We start from the raw sequence: 23885 nt of genomic DNA, 5'->3' as shown, positions 1-23885 counted from the left end.
CTTACCACTGAAAGGGCCATTTTTAACTATTTGTTAATTGCCTGTACAAAACAATAGCATATTTGTAAGGGATAGACTAGAAAACAATTGAACATTACAGACGAACTGTAAGCAATGTACCTAAACACTTCTGAATTTACAACTTGCAAATATCTGAAATAAACTCTTGAAACGACTTTTATAAATTACTCGGGAGGATAGTAATTTCATTGAAAATTATACCGCATCTTCTAATTTTATATTAACCATTTAATGGTAAGACTGTTGATATGTTGCTAAAATCAAAATGGCCAATAAGACTTAAATTAATGTACTAGTGAAAGATTCGGCTAAGATGATCCAAGAACTTTCTGATACATCATTGTCCTTTTTATCTATTTTTTATTTCTGCTTCACATTTTTATACAAGACGTACGGCAGTTACAAAGTTAAAATGGATGTGTGTGCTTTTGTAGTTATGGCGTACTTGGAGAAGTATTCTGTCCCATCTGCTTAGTCGATATGTATGACTGTGTTGTGTTTATCTTTTGAACTGCTGTACTAAGTTTTCCTAAAATAAAAAAAACAATCAACTTATTAAAATACACTTGGAAGTAGGACATTATCTTTTAAATATATCAGGGACAGATACCTATGCTGACTTTTATGTAAAAAACATTTTGTATGATTTTAGAATAAATCAAAATTCTGATAAAAGTAAAACTACAAATTTAATTGAACTTTAAGAAAAATTCAAAATAGAAAGTTTTTTTTTCAAATGGCAAAATCAGCAGCCCAAACACATCAGATGAGTTGATAACAACTGAAATATTCTTGCCTTGGCAAAGGCATTTCCTTATGTAGAAAAAAGTGGATTACACCGTTTTGTATAACATAACAATCTGAAAGCATCTGTGATAAACTTAAAGAGTATGCAAATGGTTAAAATTATGACAATACACGATCGAATAAATTAAAATTAGAACAAAACCTAGCCATTACAATATAGCAACAAGGCGAAAGTGCGCCGAACACTAGAGAAATGCAATCATCTTATAATATACGGTTCTAAAAAAATCAACTTGTGTTTTTCAGTAGCTTACATATTCAACGTACAGTTAAAGACATTTTAGTTAATCAATTTCAGCAAAGATAACGGCCCTTTGATACATTACCATTTCAACAAATGAGATTAAAAAAAGGATCGCATGGGCGCCAAACGTCGACAAGGTTAACGCCTTCTGATGATTTTATAATAACCACCGTCATTCAAACTATACTCCGTCTTAATGATATAATTTAGGATATGATTCTAAACTAAGGGTCGTAATGTCAATTGGGTTTTATATCGAATGATTGCTTTTTCGTCAACGTATACTCGACATCTTTTTCCATATTTGATTGAACAAACTATAATGTCCTCAAGTTACCCATGACTCAATGTGTTCCTGAGTGAAGAAAATGTTTCTGATAAATATCAAGACACAGATTCAAGTGTTTGGGATTAAAAGTTACCAAAAGCAAAGAAAACATACATTCGTACAAATGATTTTTTTATACACTATTGGCCGTTACCTTTTTCACATTCTTTTTTATTACAGAAGTTATCATCACAACAATAGTAACACAAGTCGAATCCATCAGAACCACCTATAACTTGTTTCTTGGTTTTAGGATGACCTGCATACATGGAATACTTAGCGATATCTGTACATTTCTGTAAATACAAATGAATTCATGAAGTACACAAGTACAAATCAATGAATAAAATCATATATGTGTACCGGTTATTCCATGCTTTTTTTTTCCTGTTTACCATTGCATGTTTGTTAGTTTGCTATGGTTGTGTGTTTTGTATATATAAATATATGTTTGTGTTAAATTTGGCAGTTAATTGGTTTTTTTTTTTTATTTCTCCATATGGTTTAACTGTGGCTTTTTCTATTATTCATTTTTGCCGTATGTATTTTGTATGTGAATATATTTCTGATGTGTTGCCTTTTCGTCGAAGGACTCACATATAGAGTCAAACAAAGCATGAACCTATCATTCTTAATTCCGAAATAAATCTCTGAAACGCATCACTGTGATATTTATGGACAAAGATATATATAAAAAAGAGGTACATGACTCAGCAACTTTATCAGACAGCACACAAGACTACATCAATAACCAAAATCTGACGATTTCGAAAAACAACTGACGGACAAAGTCACACAATAGAGAACAACAAATTATGTTTCAGATCGGGCTCACCATGTGGTGGGGGTAAACTTGTTTTTCACATATACAAATATCCGTCTTTTCTAGACAATATCAATGCTCAAAATTTGAATTTGATTCATAATAGTAAGGGGGAAAATATATTTCTGCTCTTTAACATCTTTCACATAGTATTCAGAAAGGTTTATGTCACCCATAGAGCATTTTTCAAACATAATGACTTATAAAGGAAACGTATACCCGTCTATCTTCACATCCCAATCTCCACCGTTCTACGAACATATCAGTGATGTAATGTCTTGCAAAGCATTTCTGTAACGACAAAAATCACAAATTAATAAAACTATTGTTAAAGTCAAAATTGAAAAAAGACATAAATCGGCATCAAAAGATAACACGTAATGCACATTTATGATGTATGAATTAGTTTGTTTCTTTTGATTCAAGCATTTAGAAAACTTTATTTTTACTTTAAACAACACTTTGTGAAAAGGGGAACGTGTATTGTATTAACGGCTGTCATTGTACTTGTGATTGTGTTCTATATATTAGCCTAGGATAAATTGGTGTTACCTTATCGACATCACATATTTCAATAACATCACAGTCACTTGGTTTGGACACGTCTACGCAGTTAAAACAAACAGTTCTATTCAACTTAGCTGTAAAAATACTAACAATGATATTACGACTATGAAATGTATTCAAATGTTGTTATGTCATCAAAGAAATTACTGATACATTTATTTATATAAGATCAAATTAATATTATTATTTTACATCTCCTTATTATGGTGGTAAATCGGTTTTTTTAATGATTTTTCAATATATGCAGGAAAACAGAAACATATTCCTTATTTTCAAATGATCTTCAAAAAGGTATGTTCTTTCTGACGTCATCAGGCAATGGTCGTTTTTTTTTCCTGTCGTCTCGATAGGAAATTCAGAGGTGAGCAAGAAAATTCGACGTTATAACAGAATTTTGACCAATGAAGAAATGAGATAAAACGAAGAAAACTTTGATTAAATTAAAATAAATCAACAGGTCAGGAAATGGATAAATCGAGTAAGAGTTAGAGAAAGTATTTTATCTGTAATATCATCTGTACAACGGTGAATAGAATATCTAGGCAGGTACGTTTAGTCGACATATACGTAATGCTAAACTCGCTAATGTCTACTGTATTTTCTTATCCAGACATGTGTAAGCCCATGGCATTGCTTAAGAATTCAGATATATTCAAATATCATTAAAAAAAACGTGAGATTTGTACCTTTATTGATTGTAATTTTTGTAACATAAAATACATCGCATATCGTTTTGGGTTTTTTAGGGGTGTTTTTTTTTTCTCGGTTCATTAGGGTTATGACTCATTCATGTATACGCAGTTCTGCTTTCTTATCAGTTCACGTAATCATTTTTTTTTTCAAAAAGACCCCTTACAGTGAATTATTGATATGTCATTTGCGTAATATCTATTCATTTTTGTAGTTCCAGAATTGCCACTATTTTACTCAAAACCGAAACCTGTCTTTACATTATAATGTTTCTTTGAGTTTTTCTCTGTAGTGCAAATGCAGTGACTTTTAGCTACAGACGTTGTATAAATCACCATGATTCTTCCTGGTAAATCAAATTCGAATACTTTTTCTTTCACAAATATCAACTGAGCTATTATGTTTGTCAAGATTATGTCAATTCATGATATTATTGATAATTATTTAACCTTTCACTTACGTAATGTTATACATGTTTTATAAAGACTGTATCAACCGATTTCTAGTATGAAGAATGATATTCTTTATACCAATACTTATTTATTAGTTGTGTCCTAGTCACATTGTTATGATATTGTAATTATTATGTTTATTTATGTTGGCCTAATTTGTGTTGTATGGCCTGATAGTTGTTCACCAAATAATCTTATAATTGTGCAGTTTAGGAATCACTGGAACAATCACAGAATGATTGGAACTTTCTAGAATGATCCTTATAAAAGATGCGTAATTTAAACTTCTACGTTATTCCAGAAACTTCCGTTGTAACTTTCCAGGATTTTCCACAATGTTCCATTATAGAGTGTTCTAGAATTTTCCATTGACAACACTATATATACAGACACTAAAGTTAAACTCTCATAATTAAACTTGGACATAGACATTGATAGACATTAGTATTCATAGCATTTGGATTGACACTTTTATTCTAAAAACAACATCATACTGGATTGTGACATTAGTAGTGAACGTAATATTCAAATTGGATTCCGAAAGATTTCCGGATACAGATAAAGATAACAGATTGGACTCATATTTTGACAGTTAAGTTAACAGTAATATTTGTGTAATACCTTTTGTAAACTTTTGTATATTAAATATTGTTAAATTTTATTATTGATTTGTGTCTTTTGTTGGCTACAATTTAAAGGCGATTTCTGGCCGTAACAGAGATTGGGGGCTCGTCCGGGATACTGAATATATTATTCAAAATTTTTTCAATATTTTTATTATAACTAGCCAACAAAATTCTACAAAATGGCATTTGATGCCGGTAAATTTTTGAAAACGCCAGACCTGGAGAGTTTTGATAATTTAAAGAAAGACGAATTAGTGTTGCTTGCTAAACATCTGCAGTTAAATTTTAAAGTATCTATGAGAAAACAAATTATAAAAAATTTGGTTATAGACAAATTAGTTGACGCAGAAATTTTAGGTGAAGAGGCTCTTGAACTTAAGGTCGAAAATGTAGATGCCTTTAAATTAAAACAGCTTGAATTAGAACATGAATTTAAATTAAAACAAGCAGAACTGGAAATGAAGGAAAGGTTGGAAATAGAGAGAAAAGAAAAAGAAGATGAATTTAAATTAAAAGAACTGGAAATGAAGGAGAGGGAGAAAATAAAAGAAGATGAATTAAAATTAAAAGAACTTGAAATGAGAGAAAGGCTAGAGATGGAAAAACTGAAAATTGAAATGGTCAAAGAAGAAAGCAACACTAAAGTCCAGTCGAAATCAGATTATTTTGATGCAGCAAAAAATATACGTTTGGTTCCAAAATTTTGTGAAAAAACAGTCGATAAATATTTTCCACAGTTTGAGAAAATTGCTAATAATTTGAAATGGCCAAAGCCATATTGGACTACAATGCTACAAAGTGTTTTTGAAGGAAAGGCCGCTGAAATATACTCTGCACTTCCATCAGAAAAAAGTTCCGATTATGACACCGTGAAACAGGAAATTTTGAAAGCCTATGAGCTAGTACCAGAAGCATATAGACAGAAATTTCGATCTTATAAAAAGTTTGATTCGCAAACCTATGTGGAATTTGCTCGGGAAAAAGAAGATCTATTTGATAAATGGCTTACTTCAAAGAAAACAAAAAACAATTTTGATCAACTAAGACAATTGATGTTATTAGAAGAGTTTAAACAATGTGTTCATTCAGAATTAAAAACACATTTAGACGACAAAACTGTTGAGTCAATACATGATGCGGCTGTAATTTCAGATAATTATACTCTTTCACATAAAAGAAGTTTCAAGAGTCAAAATGTTAATACTTCCAGTGGAAATTACAAAAATCAAAGCACTGAGCGTACTGATAGTAAGCCTGTTCCACAGAATAAGAGTCAGTCCAGTTATAATATGTCTAGTCCAAAATTTGATACTTTTGAGAAGAAGTCACTGACTTGTGCTTATTGTAAGAAGATTGGTCACCTGATGGCTGATTGTTTTAGACTCCAGAAGAAGAATGAACGAGATAATAAGCCGAAGACCAGTGCTTGTAGGACACCTTATATTACCAGTACATTGGAATGTCCTGCGAGTCAGGCTTTTAAGTCCAGTTTTTGTGATTACATGGAGGAATACAAACCCTTTATGTCTGATGGGTTTGTTTCTATTGTTGATGATACCACTCTTCAGCCTATTAAGATTTTACGGGACACTGGAGCTTCTCAGTCTTTATTGTTAGAAGGTGTGTTGCCTTTGTCCGAGAAGACTTCTGTTGGTGCCTCCGTTTTGTTACAAGGTGTAGAGTTAGGTTGTATAGATGTTCCTCTCCATCGTATTTATCTGAAGTCAGATTTGATAACTGGACCAGTTGTTGTAGGTGTTCGTCCTAATCTCCCTGATGAGGGTGTTACCTTATTGCTAGGAAATGATCTAGCTAGGAACAAAGTGGTTGCTGAACCAATTGTTACCAGTGAACCGGTGGTGGATGTTAAATCACCTGAAGATGATGCTGAATTGTATCCAGCTTGTGTTGTTACTAGGGCGATGGCTAGAAAACAACAAGATGAGGATTTGCAAGAAAACCAGTTTGATTACATGGACCTTTCTGACACTTTCCTAGCCGACATTGAAGGTCCTGGTAGCTCAGAAAAGGCCATAATAAGACCACCTAGTGTTAACAAGAATGTTATTATGCCATGGCCAGATGTAAACAGCCATTCATTAGACCGAAATAATTTACTCGAAGAACAACATAAAGACCCTGAGGTTCTTCAGCTCAGCCAGAGGGCTCAACCACAGGAGGAAGCAGACAAAGTGGCCGAATGCTTTTACCATCAGGACGGCATTTTAATGAGGAAGTGGAGGCCTCCTGATGCTACCCCAGAGGAGGAATGGAGAGTGGTGTACCAAGTGGTGGTGCCTAAAGTTTATAGGCAAGAAATTATTGGTCTTGCCCATGACACCCCCTTGGCTGGACACTTAGGTATAAGGAAGACTTGCCTAAAAATATTGCAACATTTCTACTGGCCCAGACTTAGAAACGATGTTGCAGAATACTGCAAATCATGCCATATATGCCAGGTTGTTGGTAAGCCTAACCAGAAAATACCACCAGCACCTCTTCTGCCTATTCCAGCCTTTGACGAACCTTTCAGCAGAGTTCTAATTGACTGCGTTGGACCTTTACCAAAGACCAAGACTGGAAATGCGTATTTATTGACGATCATGTGTACATCTACCCGCTTTCCTGAAGCTATTCCGCTCAGAAATATCAAGACACCTACTATCGTCAAAGCTTTGATCAAATTTTTCACATTAGTAGGACTTCCTAAGTCTATACAGTCCGACCAGGGATCAAATTTCATGTCGGGTTTATTTCAGCAAGTCGTATACCAGTTAGGGATTGCTCAGTACAGATCAAGTGCTTATCATCCAGAATCTCAAGGTGCCTTAGAACGTTTTCATCAAACATTGAAGAACATGATTAGAACTTTTTGTCTTCAATTTGACAGAGACTGGGATGATGGAGTTCACTTTCTACTATTTGCGGTTCGAGAGGCTGTTCAAGAATCCCTTGGATTTAGTCCCTTTGAGTTGGTATTTGGTCATACTGTAAGGGGACCATTAAAATTGATTAAGGAAAAGTGGCTTACTGAACATACTGACTTGAATCTTTTAGACTATGTATCTAGATTTAAAGAAAAATTGTTTACTGCTTGTCAAATTGCTCAGAAAAACTTAAAAAATGTACAGAACAAAATGAAAATATGGTATGATAAAGATGCCAGGGACAGAATTTTTGAGCCTGGTGATAAGGTACTTGTATTTCTGCCAGTCCCTGGACATCCTTTACAGGCTAAATATTGTGGTCCTTATACAATAGAGAGTAAAATTAATGATTTGAATTATATTGTAAAAACTCCAGGTCGGCGCAAACAAAATAGAGTGTGTCATATTAATATGTTAAAACCATATTTTGAGCGTACTAATGTACTATGTGATAGTAAACCAGTTGCCACTTTAGGCATGGTTAAATTTGAGTACAATCATGACAAACCAGATGTAATTGAACCAACTTTTAGTTGTAAAACTATGGAAGAGACAGTTAGATTGAAAAATTCAGAAATTTTGTCAAATTTAGATTCAAAACTTGCACATCTGTCTTTTGATCGTAGAGAAGAAATAAAAACTTTGGTATTTTCTTTTAAAAATCTTTTTCCAGATGTGCCAAACAAAACCACTGCTGTTTGTCATGATGTTGATGTAGGAGATGCTTCTCCAATTAAGCAACATCCTTATCGGCTCAATCCACTCAAACTTGAAGTTATGAGAAAAGAAATTAAATATATGCTTGACAATGATATTATTGAACCGAGTCACAGTGAATGGAGCTCTCCTTGTCTCCTTGTGCCAAAACCAGATAAAACTTTTCGTTTCGTGACTGATTTCAGAAAAGTAAATTCAGTCTCAAAATCTGATTCCTATCCGATTCCAAGGATAGACGATTGTATTGACAATATTGGTCAAGCAAAATTTGTGAGCAAATTTGATTTATTGAAAGGTTATTGGCAAGTTCCATTGACACAGAGAGCTCGTGAAATATCAGCTTTTGTTACACCAGATGGCTTATTTCAATATACTGTAATGCCATTTGGCATGAAAAGTGCACCAGCTACATTTCAAAGAATGATCAATAATGTTATAAAAGATTTAGACTGTTGTTATGCTTATATTGATGATCTTATTGTATGTAGTGATAGCTGGGAACAGCATTTAACACATTTGTATGATACTTTTGATAGATTGTCATATTCAAATTTGACTGTTAATCTTGGTAAAAGTGAATTTTGTCAGGCCACTGTTGATTATTTAGGGCATACAGTTGGCCAAGGTCAAGTAAAACCTATTATGGCTAAAGTGGAAGCTATTTCCAAATTTCCACCTCCTACAAATAGAAAACAACTTATGAGATATTTAGGCATGATAGGATTTTACAGGAAATTCTGTTCAAATTTTGCTACTGTTGTTCAACCATTGACTCATCTTTTACGAAAAGATTCTAAATTTATCTGGAGTGAAAATTGTCAAAAAGCTTTTGAAAATAGCAAATCACTTTTAATTAATAGTCCAGTTCTGATTACTCCAGACTTTGAAAAACAATTTAAACTTGCTGTTGATGCAAGCGATGTAGGAATAGGAGCTGTTTTATATCAAGAGACAGATGATAATGTTGAAAAACCTATATCATATTTTTCTAAGAAATTAGATAAACATCAGAAAAATTATTCAACTATTGAAAAAGAGTGTTTTGCAATGTTGTCAGCACTTCAACATTTTGATGTATATTTGAATCCCACTGTATATCCTATTCTTGTTTATACTGATCATAATCCTCTCACCTTCATGCATAAAATGAGAAACAAGAATCAGAGGTTGACTAGGTGGAGTTTATTGTTACAGGAATATGATGTAATTGTAAAACATATTAAGGGTAAAGATAATGTAATAGCTGATGCTTTATCTAGAGCTTATTAAATCACTTTGTATATATTATGTATTTTTGTTCATATTATTCATGATAAGTTTTTGTTACACTAAAACTTCTTTTAAGGGGGGAGGTGTTATGATATTGTAATTATTATGTTTATTTATGTTGGCCTAATTTGTGTTGTATGGCCTGATAGTTGTTCACCAAATAATCTTATAATTGTGCAGTTTAGGAATCACTGGAACAATCACAGAATGATTGGAACTTTCTAGAATGATCCTTATAAAAGATGCGTAATTTAAACTTCTACGTTATTCCAGAAACTTCCGTTGTAACTTTCCAGGATTTTCCACAATGTTCCATTATAGAGTGTTCTAGAATTTTCCATTGACAACACTATATATACAGACACTAAAGTTAAACTCTCATAATTAAACTTGGACATAGACATTGATAGACATTAGTATTCATAGCATTTGGATTGACACTTTTATTCTAAAAACAACATCATACTGGATTGTGACATTAGTAGTGAACGTAATATTCAAATTGGATTCCGAAAGATTTCCGGATACAGATAAAGATAACAGATTGGACTCATATTTTGACAGTTAAGTTAACAGTAATATTTGTGTAATACCTTTTGTAAACTTTTGTATATTAAATATTGTTAAATTTTATTATTGATTTGTGTCTTTTGTTGGCTACAATTTAAAGGCGATTTCTGGCCGTAACAACATCTTAAAATAATGTATTGGAACAAGTATGTTTGCTCTAGTTTGAATATAAGAATGAACCTGCCTCCTTGGAAACCTCCATTAAAACAGTTTAATAGTACTGCATTGTATTCTGTTTGTAGTGTCGTATGCTATATTTCTCTCTTTCAAATATTACTGGTAATTATTTGGATTCAAAGCTGACTTGGTCCATGAAGTGTACAGTACCTTTATCTATACAACCAAACTGATTACAGTGTTCCGTATTACAACATTCCTGGCATACGTATAAGTTACCATCTTGGCGTTTCTGAACGGTATCTCTTTTTCCGTATTTAGAAATGGCATCGCAGACCTTAAAAATATGTGGATTACTATATATACAAAATCCTTTCGTAGCTTGAACACCTAGGCAAAAGACAAATCGGTTTCCACTGAAGGGATATGCTACTTACTACAGTTGTACAGTTTTTGTGGTTTCTACTTAGTTTAAAATGTTGCAGTGCAAAATTAATAATAGTAAAATAAATATGAATGACTTGAAAACAAACATTATCAGTATGTTAATACAAAGAAATACAATTAAGGAATTGCTATTTAAACATTTTCTTTTACTTTTGATAATCAAATAAGATTACTGTTCCAGCAATAAATATATGACTTACTCGATTTGTTCTACATCCAAGGTCATAGAATACGTGTCCTTGTGGGGTAATGTAGAAGTCTGTTGAACATTGCTGAAATTCGATGCATTCTTTACTCATTACATATTTATTTTTAAAATTAACGTTACTCTTCATCACATTAAGAAATATCAACACGAGGAGAAGATAAATCCGTATAATTTAAAAATTATAAGAATTATTATAGACGGAGCTCACATATAACTAAGAGTTAATCAATCTGAAACCATTAAATTCAGTTGGCATTTGAGTGTGCTCCGGAAATCTAAGCAAAGTCGTCTCCATGTTGTCTTCCCTAGAGTTGCTAATAATGTTATCAGTCCTCGACGAGGAAAAACGGAAAATTCGGAAATTGGAGGATACACCTTATTATTTGTTATACAGAATCAACAAAGTAGACACTCTTTTTTATATTCTAACAGAAATTTGTTTCCTTCTTTTATTCAAATAAAAAAGGTAGTATTTGGTGAAGTTATAGTGACACTAACTATTGTGTAAAGTCACACAAACTTAACACTTAGTAAACATTATCTTTCCTATGTGGGCTATCTAATTTGCCTGTCAATTTAAGGTATTAATCCCAATGTCTGCCAATTTGTACTAATTCCTGCTCATATCATATGCGTTAAGATTTCAAAATGAAACGAAATTGAAAATTGGATGCCTCTATGATATTTGAAATGAAGAGAATGATGCTTTATGAATAGTTGTTATGTATTTTTTAAATTATCTTTTTTAAAACAAAATGCTATTGATCAACTCTATGTTGTAGTTCATTTTAACCTGCTTTGAACTGGTTACTTTTAACTGATGAACTTCATTAAAATATATCTTTAAAATAAACAAAACGTTATTCAAAAATAAAGTAGATGTTAACGAAAACAAGTACCTCATGTTCAGCACATGTTATTACTTTTTCACAGTCGTGAGGTTCCGCTATCCGCTTACATCCCATACATTCTACTAAACCTTAAAGAGGTACATTTTAGGCTAAAATATTTCAATTTTACTACGAATAATCGAACATTAATTTACAATTATAATTTAATGACTGTTAAATAATACTTAATGTTTAGGAATCAAGATAAGTCAGAAACAATACACTACGTCTAAAAGGGGTGTCTATTTTCTTGAATGTATAATTATATTGGGACTATATATGCTGCTATAGTTTAGAATTTTAACAGATATCGATATGCTGGTTAAAGTTTGGTCGGTGGTTCAACTACATTATCTTTGTAAGATCATCTACTTGATTGATCTTAATCATATCTCAGTATTTATGAAACGATTAAAATGGAGATTTCAGGACATGCAGAAGATTTTTGCTTCTTTTTTTAAATAAGGATGCATTGCATTCTTTAATACATTTAAAAACATTTTATTATGGTTTAACTAGCACCAATAGCTAAATAATGGCATGAGCATAGGTATATTGTGGATGTTATTTTAACATTGACTGAGCTTATTGAATCATTTGAGATTAAGGAATGCATGTAAATTTTGTACTGTTTATTTTTTTACAGAATTTTAATATATTATGGCAATATGGATTTAAATATTCCAAAGACGACATCTTAGTCACATTTGATTTCTTTTCTTTTTTTTTTGTGAATAACTATCTATTTTAAAACGTTAAACATATAACTAGTGAGTACAAGGTGATGAACGCTTAGTACCTAATCTAATGATACAAGTTCAGATCAGCTAAGAAAAAAATGCTTTCTTATCAGGTATAAAAATGTTTTCGTCAGTGGCTTTGATTTGGTAAATTTTGTCTTACCCTTTGCTTTTGTTGTTGATAAGGTTGTCTGTGTTGTCGTTGGTGTTGTTGTTTGTGTCGTTGTCTGTATTGTTGGCGTTGGTGTTGCTGTTTGTGCTGTCGTTTGTGTTGTTGTTGGTGCTGTCGTTGGTGTTGTTGTTTGTGTTGTCGTTGGTGTGGTTGTTTGTGTCGTTGTTGGTGCTGTCAATATAAATCGATGGTCATACTAATTATCCCAAAAGGGTCAACAGTTCTGCTCTACTACAAACATCGGCCATGTGAACATTTGAGATACCTACCCGAGAAGGATGTACCATACAGAATCGGATGGGAAGATATATCTTGTTTTAACTTAAAACTCGCCAAATTTATTAAATGTAAAAATAAATAAGTGTTTTCCCTCTAAAACATATTTGTAACTTGAAATGAAATCACGTGATTAAGGGTTAAAATGATAGAAAGAAAAGAATACTGTAACTTTGCGGGTGCGAGTGCTGCCTTGTAGCGGCATTAGCCTGCTCTTTTTCGAAATCTACAAGGGTGTCTTTAACGTGAGAGAGATATGGCTCTCTCTTAACACGGGTCAGCCATTTATCGTCCCCTTCCGACGGACTATCATCGTTTCCTCAAGACCATACTCGCAAATGGTGTCAAGGGAAAGTGGAAAGGGATTAATATAAGTTGCAAAACTTGTTTCCCAATCCACTTTAAATAAATATGTTTAAACTAATACTGTAACTTATTGCAACAACGCGGAGTTTGCAAAATATATCGAAAACAGACAACATAGTTTGTCAAAAAGAAAAACAACAACATGACTTAATCCACAAGAGACAGACGTTGTTTTGCTAATGCTTTCGGTAAATTCTGGAAACATTTACATTCCTTTTGTTTACACTTAAAGAACAGAGGGCAAGATTGCGATTTCAACAGGTGGATTATATCGGTGGCCAAGCTTTGCTCAGATAGTATACAAAGGCTATTCAAACTATGATAGCGTCCGTTTGGCTATCGAAGAGATGGTGTTGTGAACAGGTTCAAATTATATGATAGTAAAAAACATTAAGAAAAATATTAATCCTTTGTTTTTAAATTTATCCATTATAAAGATACACTTACAATTTTTCATCATGGAAATTTTGCCAAAGCTATATGTAGATATGGTCAATTCATCATGGAAAGTTTACCATAGTTAGGTATGGTCAACTCCATCATGAAAAAATTGCCATAGCTAAATGTAGATATGGTCAACTTCATCGTGGAAACTTTGCAACAACTAGATATGGTCAACTTCATCGTGGAAAGTTTGCAACAGCTATATATGGTCAACTCCATCATAGAAAGTTTGCCATAGCTATATGTAGATATGGTCAACTTCATCATGGAAAATTTATCAAAGCTAAATATGGTCAACTCCATCATGAAAATTTTGCCATAGCTACATGTAGACATGGTCAACTTCATCGTGGAAAGTTTTAAATAGCTTGATATGGTCAACTTCATCTTGGAAAGTTTGCAATTGCTATATATGGTCAACTCCATCATGAAAAGTTTGCCATAGTCACATGTAGATATGGTCAACGTCATCGTGGAAAGTTGACAATAGCTAGCTATGGTCAACTCCATCATGGATAGTTTACCATAGCTATATATGGTCAACTCCATCATGGATAGTTTACCATAGCTATATATGGTCAACTCCATCATGGATAATTTACCCTAGCTTCCTATGGTCACAAAGATCTTCATGAATTTGAATATACATACTTACCTGTACTTGAGATTGAAGAACTAGTAGAAGTCTGTACAGTTGTTTTTATAGTTGTGACTTTTGTAGTTGTTGTTGTAATGGGTGGTTTGGTTGTAGTTTGTAATGTGGTTGGTGCTGAAGAATAGATAATGAAGTTTAATAGCATGTTTAACTGTTTCGATGTTTTTAATATAAAGCGAAATAATGACCTCCTACATGTATCAAAACTATATAGATATTTTATTTTCCTATCATTTAAGGAACTGATACTATTCAATTTTCTACATTCTTCTATTAACATAGATCTTATTTACATGCATAATCCGTCGGATGTTAATTTCATGTTGTATGTGTATCGTTTCTGATGTGTAGTGCTATGAGCTTTGCAAATTGGATTGTTGATGATGTAAGGAACTTAAATTGAATATCAATACGAATATATGTTTGATCTAAAACTTTCGTCCAATTAAAAACTTTAACGTATAAGAATGAAAAGATATAGGACAGAATATGCCTTGCAATCGGTCATCTACGCACATCAAAACAATGTTTGCAACGGTTCTTAAACGTTTAAAGAGCTTTGCAATATCCCAACATGAGCCAATTATGACTTGACAGGTAAAGGTAGTTATTTCACTCATTTAACAAGATGGTTCTTGTAATCGGTACTCCTTCGAACCCGTAATTATAATGATATACAGGTATAAGGAAGGGACAATATATAGCATAGCACTTACAATAAACGAGAAAAGGAAGAAACATTTTCAACAAACCACTTCATGAAACGACAATCGGTGCGACATAGATAAAAGCTCTTCTTATAATGACATTCCCAATGACCGAAACCTCGGTTGTTGGTTTTCATAGTGTCTTGGTGGCAAATCTTTGATAGTTTCTTTAAAATCTATTTTATGTTAAATACGGAAGGATCGTAAATTATATCGACAAATCACGTGTGTAGACAACACCCTCTTGCTGGAGGTATTGTGTTGACGTTTAAATTCTATTTTTAAGTCGTTTGGTTGCTTTTCCTTTAACGGTCAAGTGCATCCCAAATATATTCAAACTATAGCCGCGATTCTTCCTGAAGCTATAAGGATATGGGTACTTAGTCAGTAAATAAAAAGCAGCTGACTAAACTTGTCGTAAACTTATTTCCCAGGGAAATCTAAAACAGATTCTTGCAAACAAGGTGTCGCAATACCGTTTCACAAAAGTTGTCACATTATTTGTCCAAGTGTCGCTTTAAAAAGATATTTGTCTCTACGAAAAGGGTACACCAAATGTTACATATGATCATATTTTTGTCTCTGGTTGTGGCAAAGCAGAAACCTATTTATCAATTATGTTTCAATTACCCTACACAGCTAACATCTACAATGATAATTCTTTCATTATAGGACGCATAAGAAGTTTGCTTAGTGGACCTTTTAATAAAATTATAAGGTAGGTGGTCATCTGATTGTTATGCACGGTATATTTAGTCCATTTAAACATGCTCAAAGTCAGCTAGTTTAATTAATTCAGGCCTCATTATTTACGTAACATGTAGTACTAGCAATAAAAAGAAGAAATTATACTCTGGGCTACAGGTGCTTTGCATCTACATTTTGAATTTTCGATAAAATTGTATAGTTTTATACATTTTCCCATCTTATCCCTGTAGTTTTGTGTGTATAAATTTCATTTATATCTCAAAAGTGGAAAAATCAAAAGTGAAAATATACAACAATACTCACGTAATGTTTTGAAATTTTCTGTAATGAAATAGTCACATTAAAAGTCAACAAAACTAAGTTAAGAAGAAGATGTTGCAATTGTTCCGTTTGAACAAAATTGTGAGATTTTATTTAAGTTAAAAGATAAACAGGTTCGTTTTCCAAAACACATTTTGTGGCAAACGAGCATATGCGCATAATGTATACAAAATGTAAAACCACCTAATTATAGTATGTCACATCCGGTTGCATACAAAAACAGGTCGAAAAAAATATTCCCTTGAATTTAACAGTTGTAGGAACATGTAATTAATCCTACATTTCATTGCAGTAAAACATTTCTGGGTGATAAACATATATAGCTTGGGTATTCCAAAGCTCCATATTTTTTTTTCACAGCTCGTTCGCTATTCCCGTGCCTGTTGTGACGTTTTTGATTTTAACGAACGTAATCTATGTTTTACTGGTAAATCATTAAGCCAGGGATTTTGTTACCATAAATTACTAAAAACCTTTACTGAATTTTTCCATTGATATAAAGATTTGGTTTTGAAGTTTGGTTGTACCTGCAGGAAACTTATATCAAATGGGATAGCACATCCTCATTTTCACGAAAATGTTGTTAGCCATGCCCGGAAATTAAGAAACGATCCTGGAAAACTACTTATTCTAAAATGTTACCAATTCAACACTGTAATAAGATCATTGAATATTGTTTTTATTGGTATACATATTTACTTTGTTATCAGTAAATTAAAAGCAAACTAAATATAACTAATATGTTATATACATATACGCATTCATGAATCTACAATCTGTCGATACCTATATCTTGGCATTGCACAATGTCGTGTTTTTCTCTGACTGTTTATGACGTCTTTATACTAAATCCATTGGATGTTGGATGTGAACGGATTGATAATTTAGTCTTAGATGCATGATTTTTTTACTGGTTGTTAGTTACTTTGAACTAGCAGTCAGTTAAATCCGAGTACTCTCAGATCTGTACCTAGTGTCTTTTTGTTGTTGGGATGTAGAAGTACCCGTCCACGTTCAATTGTATTTTTGTCCATCTGATGAGTTAAGCCTTTTTCAACTAATGTTTATAGTTCGTTCTTACGTTGTTCTGTTATACGACTGTCACTGAGGGTTGGGGTCCCGCTAACATGTTTAACCCCGTTACATTATGTATGTATGTGCCTGTCCAAAGTCAGGAGCCTGTAATTCAGTGGTTGTCGGTTGTTTATGTGCAACGTACTTGTTTTTCGTCTATTTTTTTGTTCATTAATAAGGTCGTTAGTTTTCTCGTTTGAATTGTTTTACACTGTCATTTTGGGGCCTTTTATAGCTGACTATGCGGTATGGGCTTTGCTCATTGTTGAATGCCGTACGGTGACCTATAGTTGTTAATGTCCGTGTCATTTTGGTCTCTTGTGGAGAGTTGTCTCAAAAATATATGAAAATGATATGTAGAAGTTCAAAAATCAAACAATTTCGTGTTTACGACGCGCTATTCTTGTTTTACCAAAGTAGTATAAGAGACCAATAAAAATTTATATTTACTAAGAAAGAGGAAAAATTTCAAAACAAGATAAATGAAAAGGATTTATAAAAGTTTTTTCAAACTTGATTTCGAATACCATATCAGATTTTATGTTTAGTTATAGTGTTCCATTGTTATAATTTTTTATTAATAAATATTGGATGAATTTAATTGAAATGAGGCAAATCTTGTTCGATGGCCCAAAATTCAGAACACTGACATCTGAAGTTAGTGTAAATAGGTCTCATGAAAAGATAGAACTATAAGGTTATAAAACAGGACCATAACAATAACAATCATGCACATTAGAATACAAGTAAAAAATATGTCTGTCACATTCTACAATGTTTAACATCAGAGTGAAAATGGTATATATGCAAATGAGCCACGTCCTGGAAAATCTGACGAAAACCTGATTAATTCTAGGTCAGTGAATGGCTAATAAATTATAATCGTCGACTCGAACAATATTCTTAAAAATGTGATTATTACGATTAAATATAATTACTAGACCCAAGCTGGCACATTTAAGTCTTATACAGTTTACTTTTTTTTTTAGGCATATCATGAAAATTAGCTGCTATCTCAATTTGCTGCTAAGAATTGCTCCCAGCTTGATTCATTTTCTCTTTTTGAAAGTTAACATGCAACACGTTTGAAGATGTTACATACATAAAAAGCTATCTTTTTGAAATTTTAAAATATACATACCACATCGGATATGCCGTAACGGTATATGCAAATCTAAATGATCTTTCACTGTGTAGACATGTTTGTCATCCGTGCCGATCAGTCTCAGTTCACTTGGGTCAATATTACCAATTCCAATGACGAATGTTTCTATGTTTGTTTGGTGTAATTTAGCCGCTTCTTTGTCAGGATAGAATTCTGCCGGTCTAGAGTTACCATCAGTAATTACAACGAGAAAGTTTGGCACGTGTGGTCTGTCTCCAGATTTATTAGTGAAACCATTTTCTCGAATGTACTGCAATGCAGTTGATGTATGAGTTCCACTATGCTGACTGGGATATGTAATATTATCTATGGCTGTATTTAGATCGTGTATCTTTGTATATTGCTTCATATTGATTTCTTCTGTGGCACTACCAGAAAAAGATACTACTCCTATTTGCACATTTTGAGGTCCTATTTTGTAGTGCTTTGCAAAATCTTTAATGAAATTCAATCCGTGACGATAATTCGCGGCTCCGACACTGCCACTTCTATCGAGAAGAAAGACGATATCTGCTGGATCGTTCACACACCCTGGAAAACAGAGTTAAGAGACACTGAACTTATGACAATCGAGTACACAAACACATCATGTTAGTAAAGTTATCTGTAGTGTTCTACTCAACATTTTATTTACCAGCATTTAACGTACATAATTGTCCGTTTTGTTCTACTTCGATTGCGGACAAAAACTTATCAATTACAAGTTTTTCATATATTTTTGTAGGCAATTGAAGATAGTTGTGTAAAAAAGAGGCGAAAAATACACCAAATGTATATTTTACGAATAAGTCAAAAACAAACTGATCAAGTCGTGGCAAAAAAATTGAAATGCCAAAATGCAAATAACAGAAAATATACGAAATCTGAATATTTTATTTTTTTAATCTAATTCTCTTTTTTTAATAACAATCTATGCCATGACTGAATCAGAAGAATGATACAACAACACACATACACTGTCGTCTTTGAAATTCGATGAATATTTGTGCATCACTTTAATATTACCATTTATTTTATGGGTTCTGTTGTTTTGATGGCTATCTGTGTGGTTAAGCGGCGGCGCAGTTGTGCTGTTTAGGGGGATTTGCTTTGTTATTGGTTCAATAGTTGTAGTACCAACACTGTTATGGGGATGAGCTGTTGAACTGCTACCACTTAGATGTGTGGTGGTATTTTCATTTGCACACTTGTAGCCAGACAATAGCAGTGACAGAACGATTCTACAAAAGGAAACAATTTGATATTTCTTTCGATTTTTGTTTACTGGTAATCAATACGTTATATTACTTCAAGAGTGATTGAGCACTTACAAAAAGGACTAAATTTGATTGTAAACGATTAAATGGTTTCTTCTGTGATTTAAAAGCCAACACATGATGGAAACTTTGAAGTGTTCAGGAACTATTTTCAGTTCAGTTAATATTGAAGACGATTCCTTCACGATCTAATCTTTCTTAGAAGAGTTGAGCTTTTTTGTGGTTCTTCGTCTCAAAGTCACTACTTGCTCTCTAATCGATAACAAAAGCTCTCATTGAATTCTGATCATTCTCACTATAAGACCTTTTTGGATATAATTCGTATTTATACATTGTACCATGGTACCACTCTGTGCATCAGACAGCAGACTATTACGCACAAATAAATTGAACAAATGTTGTCATAAATTTTCTAGACCATTATTTTGTAAATAACAGAACAATGCAAACTTTAAGACAACACAAGGACACGTCAAGATACGATACATGTTTTTGGTGAACTATTGCGGGAAATAAATATCTTTTGTGGCTTGATAGTTAGTACACATTTTTTATAGTCAGTTATACTGTAGTATGTTCATAGGTGTATACGAAGCAAAGCACAATAGTCAGTAGAGCTGTTGTTTAACATGTTTACACTGCATATTAAGCCTTTTGGGGATTAAATGATTGCAATTGTTCACTTTATGATTATTTTGAGATGATTTTGATCGTATGATCATTGACTATGAAAATATAAGCCTCGATTGAAGAAATGGAATCCATGTTGAAGACATGGTCAAGCCTTAACACAAGAATATATTCTATAATTAGTTTTTATTTCAATATTTTGTCATCTACTGTTTCTAAATTATTACTTTTGTATTATTATGACCGGCATCTTTTCACAATATTCCTTTTTCAAAATTTAACCTCTGGTTCAAAGGGCTAACTTAAAGTTCGTTTCCCTTTTACTCAAGATGGATGTAGACGTATATTATAAATTCAGTGTTTGGTAATCGGATTTGTCATTTGTGATGTTTATACATTTACTTGTAAGCAGCAGTGTGAATTATATGGAGAAGCCTTCCTACTTATATAATATAGACAAGGTAAGCATTGAGTTCAGTGTTGTCTTAATATATTGTCTGTGGTTTTTTTGGGGTGCAGTTATGATAATGAGTACATAATAATTTATATGTGGGTTTAACATTAATCGGGCATATATTTCTTCTTAATAAAGGGATACTGATTAAGAGATTTGAAATGAACGTGGTTATTTATTTATATGATTGACATCTAAAAAATGTATTAACATGTGTCATACAGATTGGCATGTAATTTCGTGTACAAAAAAAAAATGCACAGAAACGTTGATGTACATTTGTTATTCCCCTTTGCCCATATTGATATACATGTATGTCTATACTGCCAACGATACAACTCTCCACAAAAACTAAACGACACAAAAATTAACAATTATATGTCACCGTACGGCCTTCAACAATGAAAACCTCTTACAGCATAGTCAGCTTTTAAAGGGCCCGAAATGACCAATGTTAAACAATTTATTTTAGTCACCTGATTCCGGTATCATTTTGAAGAGTATTTCAATAATTCGAAACCCTTTAAACTATGGTTTATAGTATATTTTAACCTTCAAACACCCCCAAACTTCAATCACGCCTTTATCATTGTATTCATTAGACTTAATATATTAATTGCTACGTTTCGATTATATTGTCTAATTAGTGTCATTACTGAAAACCATCAAGGTTTTATAGATCTCCCAATATCCTTCATAAAAAGAAGAATTTCCAAAACAAACAATATTTAGCAAATAAAGTCACTCTCATATTTGGTACAATTCACCACAACAGTATATCTATACTTCTATCATTCAAGTAAATGCTTCATGAGCAAGAGAAAATATCAATTCACCTGTGTATGATTGAACGTTTAATTAAAAAAGTTCTTGGAATGCCGTATAACATATATTATATCTACCTCGTCTGATATTCCTTTAACTAAAAACATAATGAGCTTTTTTTTGCAAGATCTGCTTACCCTTTCGGAGCACCAGAGATCACACCCAGTTATTGGTGGGGTTCATGTTGCTCAGTCTTAAGTTTTATATACTGTGTTTATTTAATGGACCGTTGTATGTCTTTTGGTAGTTTTTTCGTATTGATCATATGATTATTATTTTGTTTGTGAATTTGAATATCGCTTTGGTATCTTACGCCTCCCTGGTAAAATCGTATCTTCTGATTTAATTTTGCTTTAATGAAATATCAAAATGTGATTCGCATCTCAAATATTCTTCCCACGTTATAGTTTGTTATAGAAAGCAGAATTTTACCGCTGTCCAAACCAAGAGAAAAAACCATGGCGGGATTAAATGGACTCCAAACAGACCGGGGCAGGGTTGGTCGACATGGAAATCGATACCTAAAATGTTTGGACCATTATATATGTCTGACAATGTTAAATGCGTATCTACCGTTGGCATAGTATGTTCTATGGATTTTTCTCCATTCATGATTTATTCTAAATATATTTTGAAGTAGCTATGGTTAAAATCAAAACATCTGGTGAATACTGTTTCAAATTGCTAATCACTGTAAAAGTTGAATATACGGTCCGTTATATGTCAATAACAACATGCAATTTTTAAATCTAACTTACAGATATGACCCCATTTCATGTACCATTCCTTAAAGCCTGAACAAATCTGATTAAATTCAGGTCACATTTTCTGTAAGATAGATAGTGTTGAAGACAGTCACGATATCAACAGCACTTCTTTGTTAATCCTCAATAAACTTATTAAAAAGCTCTTTAGAATTGTAGTTTCTGATACTGACATAAGTCAGCGTTATGTTATGACATACATATTTCAAAATATGTCAATTCAAGCAAGAATATTTGCTAACATAGTGTGTTTGTAATAAAATATCTTCATGCAATCTTGTCTTTCTGGTGTGTTTGATAAATAAGAAAACTCAAAGGTTTTGGAAATATAGAAATATTTCAATACATATATATCAATATTGGAAAAACACATTTATTGCCGATCTTACTTTCATCATGCTTTTAAGTTGCTAAATATTCTTCAACAATATGACCAAAAGTGTCAAGATGTTCCTATAATGCAGACACACGTTCGGTATTGACCATGCTTTGTGAGGGTTGTTGGTATATATGTTTTATTTGATAGATTATGTAACTTGGCAAAGTCTTTCGTTTACATTCAACATGAAGGCGAGAGCACTAAGTTCCATATGAACTTGTCTGTTGTACCCTAAATATACTAATTTAAATAAACATGTCACAAACATCAGTCTCTGATGCAGTATTTTTTTATTATTAATTGTGTTTGGCTTTTAATTAGCTGTCAGTAACTGCGAGTACTCTCAAATCGTACCTTTTTGTTAATTTGACTTGTTGATACTATTTGTAAAGTTTTTTTGTTATTTAATGTTTACTTATTCAGGGTTATTTCTCTTCTATAAATCTGCTTTGATAAGTGTTTGGTATTACTACAAATTTTCACTGCTTCGTACTATGAAGAACACATTATTTATTTTGTATAAAATATTTCCATTCTCCATTTCAACTGTATACCTTACCACCAAATTATTTTCATTTACCTGTGTTTATTAATTTTATATGGAGGCTTTTTTGGTTAAATTTTTTTTTTTATTTTTTACATCTCACAGCCGTATACTACTGTTGCCTTTATTTATTCACCCCTTATTAAGCCATTTCAATTTGATATTCTATAGTGTGTCTTTCTATCTTGTGATGTTACACTATTGATTCAGATAAGGGTGAAGGTTTAAACGTTTTAACCCGCTGTATTTGTTTGGACCTGTCCTAAGTCAGGAATCTGATAATCAGTAGTTGTCGTTTGTTGATGTGGTTTATAAGTGTTTCTAGTTGTACGTTGATTTTCCCGTTTGAATGGTTTTGCATTAGTAATTTGTGGGACCCTTTATAGCTTGCTGTCCGATGTGAGCCAAGGCTCCGTGTTGAAGGCCGTACTTTGATCTATAATGGTTTTCTTTAAAAAATTGTGACTTGGATGGAGAGATGTTTCATTGGCACTCATATCACATCTTCTTATATTTATGATGTCATTAGCTGGTCCAAAAATGGATCTTTGATAGATCTCAGTATAACAAAATTTAATCTATCGGGACATCATCGAAATATTTGCTTTACTGAAATTTCTATTTTTACCAAGCCAATCCTATTCGAGCTCAATATACTGTAATGTTGCTTTCGTATAGTATATCTGATATAAAGGACAACTA

General features: G+C 32.6%; 1 protein-coding gene across 3 annotated transcripts; it reads right to left on the bottom strand.

Annotated features, from left to right (window-relative positions):
* Positions 1-347: 347 nt before the first annotated feature.
* Positions 348-22367, bottom strand: LOC143048353 (uncharacterized). 3 transcript variants are annotated; one of them, XM_076222000.1, is made up of 14 exons: positions 22255-22367; positions 19337-19551; positions 18308-18862; positions 16075-16092; positions 14357-14470; positions 12682-12786; positions 12607-12642; positions 11713-11792; positions 10806-10877; positions 10369-10495; positions 2776-2864; positions 2443-2514; positions 1555-1696; positions 348-550 (listed from the first exon to the last, which is right to left on the bottom strand). In XM_076222000.1, the coding sequence occupies exons 1-14, from the start codon at positions 22278-22280 to the stop codon at positions 456-458; spliced, it is 1746 nt and encodes a 581-aa protein (XP_076078115.1). In that variant the 5' UTR covers positions 22281-22367; the 3' UTR covers positions 348-455. The 3 variants fall into 3 exon arrangements, with proteins under 3 accessions (XP_076078115.1, XP_076078113.1, XP_076078114.1); XM_076221998.1 differs by having other exon boundaries at positions 12607-12786; XM_076221999.1 differs by having other exon boundaries at positions 12607-12786; positions 14363-14470.
* Positions 22368-23885: the final 1518 nt, after the last annotated feature.

Source organism: Mytilus galloprovincialis, chromosome 10 (genome assembly GCF_965363235.1).
Source record: "Mytilus galloprovincialis chromosome 10, xbMytGall1.hap1.1, whole genome shotgun sequence".
Classification (NCBI taxonomy): Eukaryota; Metazoa; Mollusca; class Bivalvia; order Mytilida; family Mytilidae; genus Mytilus; species Mytilus galloprovincialis.
This window is presented reverse-complemented; position numbering and strand designations above follow the sequence as displayed.

What these genes read in the sequence shown, in the direction of transcription:
- LOC143048353 (XM_076221998.1), bottom strand. Translation starts at nt 22,280, where the DNA reads ATGGTACATGAAATGGGGTCATATCT. An exon ending in CATGAAATGGGGTCATATCT is followed by an intron (nt 19,552 to 22,254) that starts GTAAGTTAGATT and finishes TTCCTTTTGTAG; the next exon opens with AATCGTTCTGTCACTGCTAT. An exon ending in GTTTGGTTGTATAGATAAAG is followed by an intron (nt 2,865 to 10,368) that starts GTACTGTACACT and finishes GTATTTTTACAG; the next exon opens with CTAAGTTGAATAGAACTGTT.